The following is a 15815-nucleotide window of genomic DNA, read 5'->3' on the forward strand; positions in this document are numbered from 1 at the left end:
AACATGACAAAACACCTCATTATTTAGATATGTGGCGATGTGGCCAGGCTCAGGTACAGGTACAGGTACAGGTACAGGTACAGGTACAGGTACAGGTACAGGCAGGAGGAGGATATCAAGCAGGGCAGTGAGGAGGCGGAGGGATAGAGAAAGAAATAGGAACACATGCAATGTGAAGTTAAAAGATAGTGGCTTTGAAAGGCATGAAACAGTCAAGAGCCTTCCTTGGCTTACTGTCTCTAGCTCATTTTAGCCTTCTGTGTAACAGTGTTTTCTGTCCCCAGCATGTGCACACTGCACATATTTCCACATACAGCCAGCACTGTGTACGTGTACACGTTCAAACATACACAAACTAGAGAACAGTATCGTCAATCACTCAACATGTTCTGGTGGCTGTGCTGAGGGAGTGACTGTGTGTCCTGGGCAGAGGAACTAGTGTTGCACTTTGATTGGACCACAGAATGTTGGATAACGAGGCCATTGTGTGACTCCAAGCCCCCATAAATGGACAAAACCAAACAATGAATAACACTGAGGACAAAGGACAGAGAAAAAGAGAGAGAGAAAAGGGTGAGAGAGAGAGAGAGAGAAAGGGAGAGAGATGACAGTGAGAAAGAGAGAGCGAGAGAAAGGACGAGAGAATTGCCTTGCTTGGACCAATTCTTTTCCACATTTACAATAATCGTCATTGGTATGAGCAAACTGTAGCTGCTGGCCTATCATCAGAGAACAGACAGAGGTGAATGAAATCTTTTTAATCCTTGAAGAAGAGTCATATGATTGATCAAACAAATAGTTGTCTTGGGACAATTCAGTCTTCTTAGTATTTATTAGGTGGTGTGGTGGACCAGGGTGTTTGTCTAACCCCTCACTGAGGGCAGACAAGCCGGTGAGCAGAGCAGCAGATCAGTGACAGCTCAAGGCCTTTATCCTCAGCAACCGAATAAGGTGCGTTTGAATGTGAACACACTCAGAGCATAACAGACATTTCCCCACGGAAGGGATGGGCTATGTGTAGGCTATCTGGTTGTACACCGTTGTCCAAGTCCCAGACATAAGTTACTTAGTATCAGTTGCAGTTCCCTGGTGATATGTCAGATCACTGACCTCCCGTAATGGTGAGAACAGCTAAACTCAATCAGCTTCTGAGGGATTAATACAACCCACGCCCTGTGGTGTGTGTGAACCGAAATGTGTCCCCAACATCCATCCTCATTGACCCCTGGCCCTCACTGCCAGAACAGGCTCTCACAGCAGTATTCTGCCAATTGCACCAACAAACACACACACACACACACACACACATTGGCAGGCCTTAACTGAACACAGTCATGTTCAGGGCTTCTGTCCTGAAATGACCGAAAACTCACTTTTGGGCTCTGATGAAAGTTTAGAGTTACTGTCTCTAGGCTCTGCCTCAGGATCAGTTCGGTATCACTGCTCCAACTGGTTCAACTTTGGCCTACGTAAAGCTAGTCTCTCATGAATGTTTACCCGAGCCATGAGTACGGCCAGCGTACACGCAGGATTTAATTCTGGGTTCCGAGATTAAAAGGTAAAGCTCATCCTAAACAAGCATTTTGGGGAAACGTTTCCCTGGCTCCATTTTAGGCTGGATAGGGACACAGTCATGCAAAGCCACAGGAAGAGAAGTGTTTGTCAACAGCCCAGCCTACAGCGAGCACCAGCGGCCCAGAGCTCCAGCTATAACTGGGTCACACCACTGTGAGTCTGCTGATGAGCAAGTCCAGATCCATGCTGATCTCTCTGCCCTGTGGGGAGGCAAGGCCATGCAACGGCCCAGGAATTACAGTGTCAAGGCACAGCAGAAACGGAGAGAGAGAGAGATCAGGTCAGAAAGAGATGGGGGAGCAAGAGAGTAAGAGAGAGAACGGTCATTTCCATGTAAAAGGAACCATGAGCACCAACATTTGAAGTCCATAGGAACATGTCAAATCTGGTGTCAAATGAAAGCTAAGAGTCTATATTTTTTAGAGATTAAGGCATATAAAAAACGATTTTCCAGCCTAAAAATGTGAAATAAGCAAGTGCTTTGATTTCTGATCAAACAGATGGAAAAGGGGTCTTAGAAAACACATACCAGAAAAAGCCTGAAAAGTTATTAGAAATACATCATTCAAAACACAATAATGTTGATATAAAGACCCCTGACAACTAACACTTACATTTCGCTATTTGGCTGGCAGCCACACAAGCATATTAGCTTACAACAAAAAAGCAAGGTATTTTTTTGCAAATTCGATGCATGGCCATCATACACTACATGACCAAAAGTATGTGGACACCTGCTCATCAAACATCTCATTCCATGGGCATTAATATGGAGTTGGTCCCCCTTTTGCTGCTATATCAGCCTCCACTCTTCTGGGAAGGCTTTCCACTAGATATTCGAACATTGCTGTGGGGTCTTGCTTCCATTCAGCCACAAGAACATTAGTGAGGTCGGGCACCGATATTTGGCGATTAGGCTTGGCTCGCAGTTGGCATTCCAATTCTTCCCGAAGGTGTTCAATGGGGTTGAGGTCAGGGCTCTGTGCAGGACAGTCAAGTTCTTCCACACCGATCTCGACAAACCATTTTTGTATGGGCCTCGCTTTGTGCATGGAGGCAATGTCAGGCTAAAACAGGAAAAGGCCTTCCCTAAACTGTTGCCACAAAATTTGAAGCACAGAATTGTCTAGAATGTCATTGTATGCTGTAGCGTTAAGATTTCCTTCACTGGAACTAATGGGCCTAGCCTGAACCATGAAAAACAGCCCCAGACCACTATTCCTCCTCCACCAAACTTTACAGCTAGTGCTATATGCATTCGGGCAGGTAGTGTTCTCCTGGCATCCACCAAACCCAGATTTGTCCGTGGGACTAGTGAAATGGTGAAGCGTGATTCATCCCTCCAGGGAAGGCATTTCCACTGCTCCAGAGTCCAATAGTGGTGAGCTTTACACCACTCCAGCCAACGCTTGGCATTGCACATGGTGATCTTAGACTTGTGCGGCTGCTCAACCATGGAAAACCATTTCATGAAGCTCCCGACGAACAGTTGTGCTGACATTACTCCGCGCTTCAGCGCTCGGCGGCTCCGTTCTGTGAGCTTGTGTGGTCTATCACTTCGCTGCTAAGTTGTTGTTGCTCCTAGACGTTTCCACGTCACAATAACAACACGTACAGTTGACTGGGGCAGCTCTAGCAAGGCAGACATTTGGCGAATTGACTTGTTGGAAAGGTGGCATCCTATGACGGTGCCACATTGAAAGTCACTGAGATATTTCTTATGTGAAAAACGCAGACCCCTGCAGTACTGTACAATAGAGCAGAGTTCAGTAGAGTAGAGTTCAGAACAGTACACAACAGAGCGCGCTAGAGTTGAGTACACAAATGTACTGAACTCTACTGTACTGTGCGGTGTTGTTCTCTACTGTACTCTACTGAGCTCTACCGTGCTGTACTTTGATGTCCAAACTTATGAAACATAGACGTCTATGATTGGTTGGATTGGGGGCAAAGCTCATTAAAATCATAACCAGTGTGTAGAATAATACCAAACATGCAAAGGAGGATATTGCATATGTATACCTTTCTGTACCTATTCCGTTCCCGGTTGTAAATCCACTTCGCTTACTGTAGTTCAATAACCAAAAAAGATGTCAAAGCTGATATTTAACAGAGTTTTTGGAAATGTGGGAGATTTTACTGAAATTCTGTTACCAAACTTTGCATCTGTACAGTATTTCCAGTCAATGTGTTTTTGAAAAATGTTCAGCATAAATTGTTAAAAGTAGGCATTGTTAAACTTTGAAATCAATGGTTTTTGAGTGTCGGTGCTATTCCGTTACCATGGAATTCCACAGAGAGAGGAGAGACAGAGAGGGAGTGCGAGGGCCAGCAGGTGCTGTATGTTGTGTTGTGTAGTGCTGTGCTGGTTAAGCATTAAGGGGATTTTACCTGTCATTCCCCTGAGCACCACACATCCTGACAAAACACAGATCCACCGATCTGGGGCGTGTAATGAAACAAAACAGTGTCTCAACACACTAGAGAGACTGGCTGCCACAGGCATTAGCAGACACACAGGATACACAGGATATATATAACATAGAGACAGACACACAGGATATATATACAGTGGGGGGGAAAAGTATTTAGTCAGCCACCAATTGTGCAAGTTCTCCCACTTAAAAAGATGAGAGAGGCCTGTAATTTTCATCATAGTTACACTTCAACTATGACAGACAAAATGAGAAAACAAAATCAAGAAAATCACATTGCAAATGATGGTGGAAAATAAGTATTTGGTCACCTACAAACAAGCAAGATTTCTGGCTCTCACAGACCTGTAACTTCTTGTTTAAGAGGCTCCTCTGTCCTCCACTTGTTACCTGTATTAATGGCACCTGTTTGAACTTGTTATCAGTATAAAAGACACCTGCCACAACCTCAAACAGTCACACTCCAAACTCCACTATGGCCAAGACCAAAGAGCTGTCAAAGGACACCAGAAACAAAATTGTAGACCTGCACCAGGCTGGGAAGACTGACTCTGCAATAGGTAAGCAGCTTGGTTTGAAGAAATCAACTGTGGGAGCAATTATTAGGAAATGGAAGACATACAAGACCACTGATAATCTCCCTCGATCTGGGGCTCCCCGTGGGGTCAAAATGATCACAAGAACGGTGAGCAAAAATCCCAGAACCACACGGGGGGACCTAGTGAATGACCTGCAGAGAGCTGGGACTAAAGTAACAAAGGCTACCATCAGTAACACACTACGCCGCCAGGGACTTAATCCTGCAGTGCCAGACGTGTCCCCCTGCTTAAGCCAGTACATGTCCAGGGCCGTCTGACGTTTGCTAGAGAGCATTTGGATGATCCAGAAGAAGATTGGGAGAATGTCATTTGGTCAGATCAATCCAAAATATAACTTTTTGGTAAAAACTCAACTCGTCGTGTTTGGAGGACAAAGAATGCTGAGTTGCATCCAAAGAACACCATACCTACTGTGATGCATGGGGGTGGAAACATCATGCCTTGGGGCTGTTATTCTGCAAAGGGACCAGGATGACTGATCCATGTAAAGGAAAGAATGAATGGGGCCATGTATCGTGAGATTTTGAGTGAAAACCTCCTTCCATCAGCAAGGGCATTGAAGATGAAACGTGGCTGGGTCTTTCAGCATGACAATGATCCCAAACACACCGCCCGGGCAACGAAGGAGTGGCTTCGTAAGGAGCATTTCAACGTCCTGGAATGGCCTAGCCAGTCTCCAGATCTCAACCCCATAGAAAATCTTTGGAGGGAGTTGAAAGTTCGTGTTGCCCAGCAACAGCCCCAAAACATCACTGCTCTAGAGGAGGAATGGAGGAATGGGCCAAAATACCAGCAACAGTGTGTGAAAACCTTGTGAAGACTTACAGAAAACGTTTGACCTCTGTCATTGACAACAAAGGGTATATAACAAAGTATTGAGACCTTTTGTTATTGACCAAATACTTATTTTCCACCATAATTTGCAAATAAATTCATTAAAAATCCTACAATGTGATTTTCTGGATTTTTTTCTCACATTTTGTCTGTCATAGTTGAAGTGAACCTAGGATGAAAATTACAGGCCTCTCTCATATTTTTAAGTGGGAGAACTTCCACAATTGGTGGCTGACTAAATACTTTTTTGCCCCACTGTAATATAGAGACAGACACACAGGATATATATAATATAGAGACAGACACACAGGATACACAGGATATATATAATATAGAGACAGACACACAGGATACACAGGATATATATAATATAGAGACAGACACACAGGATATATATAATATAGAGACAGACACACAGGTTACATATAATATAGAGACAGACACAGGATATATATAATATAGAAACAGACACACAGGATACACAGGATATATATAACATAGAGACACAGGATATATTTATATAGAGACAGACACACAGGATATATATTATATAGAGGCAGACACACAGGATACATATAATATAGAGACAGACACACAGGATATATATTATATAGAGACAGACACACAGGATATATATATAATATAGAGACAGACACACAGGATATATATATTATATAGAGACAGACAGACAGACAGGATATATATTTTAGAGAGACAGACACGCAGGATACATATAATATAGAGACAGACACACAGGAGATATATTTGACAGAGACAGACACACAGGAGATATATTTGACAGAGACAGACGCACAGGATATATATAATATAGAGACAGACACACAGGAGATATATTTGACAGAGACTGACACACAGGATATATATATAATATAGAGACAGACACACAGGAGATATATTTGACAGAGACTGACACACAGGATATATATAATATAGAGACAGACACACAGGAGATATATTTGACAGAGACTGACACACAGGATATATATATAATATAGAGACAGACACACAGGATATATATTTGACAGAGACAGACACACAGGATATATATATAATAGAGACAGACACACAGGAGATATATAATATAGAGACAGACACACAGGATATATATAATATAGAGACAGACACACAGGATATATATAATATAGAGACAGACACACAGGAGATATATTTGACAGAGACAGACACACAGGATATATATATAATATAGAGACAGACACACAGGAGATATATTTGACAGAGACAGACACACAGGATATATATATATATAATATAGAGACAGACACACAGGAGATATATTTGACAGAGACAGACACACAGGATATATATATAATATAGAGACAGACACACAGGAGATATATTTGACAGAGACAGACACACAGGAGATATATAATATAGAGACAGACACACAGGATATATATATAATATAGAGACAGACACACAGGATATATATATAATATAGAGACAGACACACAGGATATATATATAATATAGAGACAGACACACAGGAGATATATATAATATAGAGACAGACACACAGGAGATATATTTGACAGATAGACACACACACAGGAGTAAAGCTAGTGAGAAATATACAGCATGGTTAAAAGCGAACACAGCACATGATACAAGTAGAGATAGGAGGAAAACTAAGGGACATGTAGTGACTAAGGACGGAGAGAGTAGGCCTAATGAAAACATGAGACAAGTAGAGATAGGAGGAAAACTAAGGGACATGTAGTGACTAAGGACGGAGAGAGTAGGCCTAATGAAAACATGAGACAAGCAAACCAAGGCATGTACAGTATGACATGACCTGCTGAAAGAATGAAGCTGAGGATATTAAATACCTCCAAGTGTTTTATATTGTGCATTTTCTGTCACACACACACACAAACACACACACTCAGTGACCTGGTGCTGAGCCCAAGGAGGAGCACATTAATGTGGTTAGATCACAGCTTCCCTCCTTTCCCCCTCTCCATCATCTCTAGCCCAGAACATGCCTCTGTCTGAGGAAGGCAGTGATAGCAGGGCTCCAGACTAATGTCCTGTAATCTTTACTAAATCACTCAGTCGGATTTCCTCTCCGAGGTGAGTAAGCTGTGACCGAGCGTGTTAAAGCCGGGAGGAAAAGTCAATTAAGAAATGAAAAATGAAATAGGTGGAGAAGAGGAGGGAAGAGGCCATGTCACACATTGCCGTGAGATAATGGTGCTTGTTTACCTCAGTGATTCACACTACCCGCATGGTGAGTAGAACACCAGGAGATGGTGGGGGAAGGAGGCTGACGTGGAGGAAAAGAGAGGCTGCAGCCTGAGCAGATATGCCGTGTCAGACCAAAGAAGAGTCAATGGAGCAAGTGAAACGTTGCATCTCTATAAACCCCCATTACATTTGAACTGTCTCAAAATGCTGAGTGTGTCATGTGACCAGAGATTATAGTCCACTACTGGCCTTTCACAGCCACTACCAGCTTTTTTCGACCAAGCCCTGACTTTGGCACAACTAGGCTGGGAAACGGGGATCATTGAACATCATTGGGGTCAAATTAGCGAGTGACATTGGTCAAGTGGATATCGACTCACCCTTTAGGGATAACTAGTCATCCCTGCTTTTGAAAAGGGCAACAAAATCGATTGCATAGGCTACAACAACTGATCAGTGCATGTTGTGATGCCTGTGAAGTGAGTCATTCTGGCTTAAACGTACGTCCATCTACAACTTGTCATGTAATCAATGCTGCATAGTCATACTACAGTCATACTTCTAGGCCTACACAGTATGCATGTCTGACACAGTAATACCATGAAAACATTACACAAACGAGAAAAAAGGAACTGACTGCTGCTCAGAGCAGATGAAGTATCCATGAATGGAACACTGCATGTTTCAATGGTACAAATTGACCGCAGCCACATAGAGCATTATGTCTGTTACATCTCTCTAAAACAGGGTGACACAGCTGCAACCTATTGGAACACTGACACAGAACATTGCTTCCCCTCTGACTCTAGAATAATGAGAAAGGGGGGATGGGATGAAGGGAGTGGGAGTGAGCCTAGACATAGTGATGCATGCAATGCCTCCACCTCAGTGCTGCTGAGCCAATGATGCTTTGCAAATCATGGTGGTACATCAGAGTGGGAGACATCAAAGGTACGGTAAGAACCTCCAGATATGGAGAAGACACATAATTGTCATGTTAGGGGCTACTGCTTTCATTTAGAACCCCTTTAAAATTCAGACAGGCAGACAGACAGCTTCTACACATGCAGGCAGGCACAAACAAAGCCTCCAGCCAGACACACACAGAGAGCTCTGCCTGGCAGAGAGGAGACGAGGGGGGCATTACTCGGGCTTTCTTTTGTGGGAACCTGTGCGCTCCACTGCCTCTGTGCTCAGATGTCGACAGGCTACCGTTACATCAGACAGCAGTCACCTTCCAACATAATGACTATTAATAGAGGGAAGACTGAGGGGACAGAGTTCTTTCCTTTCACCATCAGCACAAACAGGAGTGGGACTTTGGCTCCCTTGTCTCAGTTTCCACTAACCCCTCACTCACTGGCAAAAAGGACAACAGGGCTCTTTGTGTGTGAAGGTGTGGTCATATGCATGTTATAGAATGGTATAAGATGTGTTTGGTGTCCACCAGGCCCCATCACCTCTGACTCCTTCAGACACTGGGCCTACTACTGGTAGTTAGCCTACATTTTGGTCTGATGGGAGAGGTACTTGTTTCCTCCAGTGAGGTCAAAACAAACATTTGAGACTTTAAGTAATTGTAGGTTGAAGTGACACATTTTTATATATATATATACTGTATATAGCACATGAACTGTCTCTGCCCTTTACAAAACCCTGCTAGCATGAACGCCATAAACTGAGAGGCATAAAAAACCCAATGCTGGTTTTAGGTGCCAATTACACTCCCTTTCTACAGCAAACAAAATTATGTCACATTTTTAAACTCTGATGTTTCTGGATGGACCTCATTTGGAGGACCTCAGAGGAATATTCCCACGCTCTGTTATGAACCAAATAATTAAGCACAGTAAAATTGGGTTGGGTGAACAACAGTTGTTACATGTAACTCCCCCACCCTCATCCTCCATTGTTACCCTCTGTCCCCCTGTTCAGAAGGCTGCCCAGCCCCCAGAGGAAACGTGATTCCGATTCAGGAAGAACCTGAGCCACAGGTGTTATTAGTATAAGCAGCACACAGGTGGCACCTGTTTACTGTGTGGAGAGAGGATGCTTGCATTCTACAGGTCAATGTTTGCTTGCTCCCAGGGACCACATACAGTGGAATGCATTCCTGTTCAATTCAAAATGCAATCATGTGGGTGTGTATTATACGTAGCTAACAAAATAATTTGGGTGGCAGAGAAGAACTGTGGTGACAGGGAGACTAGTTAGTGAGCTAGCTAGCTTGCTAACCAATTATATTTGTGCTAACAGTAGCAAGCTAGCTGGCCAAATCATTTTTTTATTATTTCATTATTTTGCTAGCCCAACATTACACTGATGATTTACGTACACACCCATAGTGTGATATGATAATTTATTCCTATTAGACTGAGTTCCAGTATCAACAAAGACTTGACACGTATACCTAGCTACATGGTAAATCAACGACGGTTGAAATCACAGTGTTTAAAAAATGTGGGTTTAATTGACTCTACTGGGATTTAGCTTAACCCTCAAGAGAGTGATATGCTCCCTGGAGTTAGTGTTGATAGCTGGAGTTGATGGGGATGGAGTACTTTTAACTCCATTTAGAGTAACCAGAGACAGGGAGTTCAATCTATGGCGTTTTCCACAGATGTGGGAGGTTATATTTCCCAGCATGCTCTGTTGCAGGTTGATTTACAAATTGTTTGTTTCAATATCTGTGTTTTCACATGTACATTGATAGTTGTTTTTTATGTCATGCTTCACAAAGATAAGAAATATACATTTTTCTAGCAACCGTTAGTGAGATAGTTGTTCCAGTTTACATGGTATAGGTAGTCTCCATATACTCTATTTTCGTCTCTACTATGGGTGTGTACGTAAATTCACTCTGGCTATCTACTCCGATTTCAGAGCAATCTCGTCTGAATGTGCCAGACCGCAGAATAATTGATGAATTTAAGAACGGTCAAATTCAACGTGTATTGCGCTGTCAGTTTTTTTTATTTTTTTAAAGTAATTCAATAGTTGCCAGCAGCACAGTTACAGTCACTAACGCTCTAGATAACATGAAAGCAGCCTAACCAGTTATGCTAGGGCAAGTTAAATCGTCAGAGTGAGTGAGCTGTTCTCTCATTCGTGTCTGTGTAGCTAGCAAGCTATCCAACTTTAGCCAGTTAGCTTGGGTGCTTGACTACCGTTGTGAGTGACAGAATGTTCAGATCAACTCTACTCTTCGGCCAAAGCGTCCAGTGTGCGCTCTGAATGCTGCGAGAGCGAAATGCTCTGAATATATGAACAGACAATGTGAAAACACTCTGAATTTACAAACTACCCTGAGCACACTGACACACTGGAGGCAATTTACGAATTACGAACGCACCCTATGACAGGCATTCTAAACACAAGTTGTGGGTGATGTAAAAGTGCTGGATATCTTTCTGTTAGTTCGATTCCAAAAGAGATTGGATATCACATTGCAAAACTCCATAATGTGACACATTAAGAAATATTCAAATAAGGCTTTGTACCCTTATAACAAAAAGGAAGTCAAATGAAAGATAAATGTACTCTGTTGGAGTTGGTTGTTCATTCAAAACAACACAGACAAGTGTAAAATGGCAAGAGAGTTGGTTAAAAACAACACAGACAAGTGTAAAATGGCAAGAGAGTTGGTTAAAAACAACACAGACAAGTGTAAAATGGCAAGAGAGTTGGTTAAAAACAACACAGACAAGTGTAAAATGGCAAGAGAGTTGGTTAAAAACAACACAGACAAGTGTAAAATGGCAAGAGAGTTGGTTAAAAACAACACAGAAAAGTGTAAAATGGCAAGAGAGTTGGTTAAAAACAACACAGAAAAGTGTAAAATGGCAAGAGAGTTGGTTAAAAACAACACAGAAAAGTGTAAAATGGCAAGAGGGTTGGTTAAAAACAACACTGAAAATAGTAAAACGGCAATTGGAGTTTAATTCAAGCAACTCTCTGAGAGTTAAATATTTACTCCATTTAGTGTTGTATAAATTTTTAAAAATATCAACACCATATGACCAGAATAGTATTAACACAAAATGGGTGTGGTAGAACTCCATAGGAGAACTTCAACTCCATAGGACTTGAATTAACTCTTACGATTTTACTGTGTAGCATTATATGCAAAACCTGGTTAGAGATAGCAATTTCTAGTTAGCTTCAGTGACAGCTCGCTCATGCCAGCTGAGCCACTTGCATTCTGTCATTCTGTACAGTAGGTACATGATTTGGACATTCTAAATTACACATAACATGTTTTTTAAAAGAGTGATTTCATTGCTTAGCTAAGTTTAAAGGGCTTGGCATAATGCAATGTATTACCTAGCTAGCTATCTGTGAGAATAGCGCCCACTGCCCACTGAACAGTTTCAACACAAGTTACATGATGGGGTTTGCCTTAAATTGATGTCAAGAAGTTGGCACAGCTGTCTCTGCATTGTAGCTGTCATCATCATTAGTGTTCATTTAACACTTGCAGTTGCAATACCAGACCATGTAGTTAGCCTGTAATTATGGCTTATACAAATATATTTTAATATTATTACACATGCTGATACTGTAATTACCCTGTAATTAGCTCAGCTACTAGTGTCAGCATGTTTACCTGTAATACGACAGAAGGCCATTGCTGAGGACGAACCATCGGCGTTGATACCCTTTCAAATAGTTAGTCCATTTAAAAAGCCAGCCTTTGTACGTATCCGACCCCGGCGCTAGGGCCCCTGTAGGAGTGGATGCCGAACCCTTTCCCTGGTCGCTCATCCTCAGCTCCGCTGTAGATTGCGGTGTGCAGCCGGATAAACAAGGGACCGCGGAAACGAATAACACAATCCTGCTCTCCCCATATATACACCTACCGCCGATGAGTGCGGGGGAGGGTCCAGACCAGAGAGAGCGAGATAAACACTAGGCGTCCCTTTCACATTACACTGGAAATAGGGGGAAGGATGAAAACTGATGCGAAGGAGGAACTGGTTGTCACTAGTTACCACAGCTACAAATTATTAAACCCCGCCCATTCCTCAATTTCTCATTTTAAAATACAAAACAAAAAAGAAAAGCATGCGAAGTAATTAAGGGCATTCGTCACACCTGTAACATGGGCAATCATAGAATCAAAATCCTGTATGGCCACCTACTCCCAAGTTGACCCCAAATGTGAACAATGTCAACATAACACTGCAACTCATGCACATGCACGGAGTGCACAAAACATTAGGAACACCTGCTCTTCCCATGCCATAGATAGACTAACCAGTTGAATCCAGGTGAAATCAATAATCCTTTATTGATATCACTTGTTAAATCCACTTCAATCAGCGTACATGAAGTGGAGGAGACAGCTTTAAGAAGGATTTGCAAGCCTTGAGACAATTGAGACATGGATTGTGTATGTGTGCCATTCAGAGGGTGAATGGGCAAGACAAAAGATTGAAGTGCCTTGGAATGGGGTATGGTAATAGGTGCCAGGCACACCTGTATGAGTACGTCGAGAACCGCACTGCTGCTGGGTTTTTCACGCTCAACAGTTTCCTGGGTGTTGTGTATCAAAAATGGTCAACCAGCCAAATTTACATTTACATTTAAGTCATTTAGCAGACGCTCTTATCCAGAGCGACTTACAAATTGGTGCATTCACCTTATGACATCCAGTCAACTTGACAGAACTGTGGGATGCATTAGAGTCAACATGGGCCAGCATCCCTGCAACTCAATATTATAGTATGAAGGTGTTCCTGATATTTTATACAATAAGTGTATGTTCTGGTTGTGCCAGAAACTAAAAGGCTATTGGGATGGTATTTTTAATGCTACATCCAATATAACACAAGTATCTATACTGAACAAAAATATAAACTTTTTATTTTTGTCTGCCCCCACATTAAATTGAGTTAAAGAGAAAACAGACACCTGTGCAGCCTGATAGGAGGATGTATTATGTATGAACTAGTCGCATGGGGACACAAGTGTATTCCGGCTGAGGTGATCACTTTGACACATAGAGGTAAGACGTGATGTCAGGAAAAACTACGCCCTCTAGAGGTGTCGGCGCAATAGCAAGTGTATTATTTGCTTTGAACTTCATTACTGTGGTTTCTTTTTTACATTGAACATGCAAAATTATAATCTACACAGATGCTGACATTTGGCAGATGAAGGTAGAATGTGTTAATAGATTTGTCCATCATCTGCCGAATTATTTAGAATTGTTTGGTTTCTAAATCAAGTTTAATCAATCCCATTTGACCTTGGGTAATATTTGCACTATAAGCCCTGGCTGCTTTCAAGACAACTCGTAACTCAGAAACTCTGACTTGAACATTTGTTGTAGAAAGATAGTTTCCCACTTGGAAAGTATCACAATTAACCAATAGAAAGCTCTATGCAAATAACTTACGTTTATTTTAACTTGTCATGAATGCCCCATATGTAAACTTTTTCAGGACCCTGTCTTTCAAAGATAATTTGTAAAAAAACAAATAACTTCACAGATCTTCATTGTAAAGGGTTTAAACACTGTTTCCCATGCTTGTTCAATGAACCATAAACAATTAACCCGTGGAACGGACATTAAAACAGTAACAGCTTACAGACGGTAAGCAATTAAGGTCACAGTTATAAAACTTAGCACACTAAAGAGGCCTTTCTATTGACTTAAAAACAGCAAAAGAAAGATGGCCAGGGTCCCTGCTCATCTGCGTGAACGTGCCTTAGGCATGCTGCAAGGAGGCATGAGGACTGCAGATGTGGTCAGGGCAATACATTGCAATGTCCGTACTATGAGACGCCTAAGACAGCGCTACAGGGAGACAGGATGGACAGCTGATCGTCCTCCCAGTGGCAGACCACATGTAACAACAGGATCGGTACATCCGAACATCACATCTGCGGGACAGGTACAGGATGGCAACAACAACTGCCAGAGTTACACCAGGAACGCACAATCCTTCCATCAGTGCTCAGACTGTCCGGAATAGGCTGAGAGAGGCTGGACTGAGGGCTTGTAGGCCTGTTGTAAGGCAGGTCCTCATCAGACATCACCGGCAACGACGTCGCCTATGGGCACAAACCCACTGTCACTGGACCAGACAGGACTGGCAAAAAGTGCTCTTCACTGACGAGTCGCGGTTTTGTCTTACCAGGGGTGATGGTCGGATTCGCGTTTATTGTCGAAGAAATTAGCATTACACCGAGGCCTGTACTCTGGAGCGGGATCGATTTGGAGGTGGAGGGTCTGTCATGGTCTGGGGCGGTGTGTCACAGCATCTTCGGACTGAGCTTGTTGTCATTGCAGGCAATCTCAACGTGTGCGTTACAGGGAAGACATCCTCCTCCCTCATGTGGTACCCTTCCTGCAGGCTCATCCTGACATGACCCTCCAGCATGACAATGCCACCAGCCATACTGCTCGTTCTGTGCGTGATTTCCTGCAAGACAGGAATGTCAGTGTTCTGCCATGGCCAGCGAAGAGCCCAGATCTCAATTCCATTGAGCATGTCTGGGACCTGTTGGATCGGAGGGTGAGGGCTAGGGCCATTCCCCCCAGAGATTTCTGGGAACTTGCAGGTACCTTGGTGGAAGAGTGGGGTAACATCACACAGCAAGAACTGGAAAATCTGGTGCTGTCCATGAGGAGGAGATGCACTGCAGTACTTAATGCAGCTGGTGGCCACACCAGATACTGACTGTTACTTTTGATTTATACCCCCCCTTTGTTCAGGGACACATTATTCCATTTCTGTTAGTCACATGTCTGTGGGACTTGTTCAGTTTATGTCTCAGTTGTTGAATCTTGTTATGTTCATACAAATATTTACACATGTTAAGTTTGCTGAAAATAAACGCAGTTGACAGTGAGAGGACATTTATTTTTTTGCTGATCTTATTTACCAAGATATACACACGTTTCAATATGATATTTGTTTTTCCACACGGTGGCGACATTGTCACGTTCATGTGAGGTCGTGTAGCGTCACTGGTGAGTGTTCAGTGCCACAACCGCTGCATTGAGACATTTGACATAATATAAGCAGCGTATGAAAAAACACTGACTGAAGAGACAAAAAAGGCCAATTATTGTACACAACAGATTTTATTTGACCATAGTCAAAAACAAAACATCTAACACCTACTATTAAAAAAT

The 15815-nt window shown here is 42.5% G+C and overlaps 1 protein-coding gene across 2 annotated transcripts in view; it reads right to left on the bottom strand.

Moving 5' to 3' along the window:
• LOC118394065 (oxysterol-binding protein 2-like) overlaps positions 1-12794 on the bottom strand; it is an 89036-nt gene extending 76242 nt beyond the window's left edge. Inside the window, exon 1 of one of the 2 annotated variants that reach the window (XM_052461564.1) lies at positions 12276-12794. In XM_052461564.1, coding sequence (XP_052317524.1) covers positions 12276-12433 — 158 coding nt within the window. In that variant the 5' untranslated portion in view covers positions 12434-12794. The remainder of the gene's footprint in view (positions 1-12275) is intronic. The other variant, XM_052461565.1, reaches the window with a different exon arrangement.
• Positions 12795-15815: the final 3021 nt, after the last annotated feature.

This window comes from Oncorhynchus keta, chromosome 14 (assembly GCF_023373465.1).
Source record: "Oncorhynchus keta strain PuntledgeMale-10-30-2019 chromosome 14, Oket_V2, whole genome shotgun sequence".
Taxonomy (NCBI): Eukaryota; Metazoa; Chordata; class Actinopteri; order Salmoniformes; family Salmonidae; genus Oncorhynchus; species Oncorhynchus keta.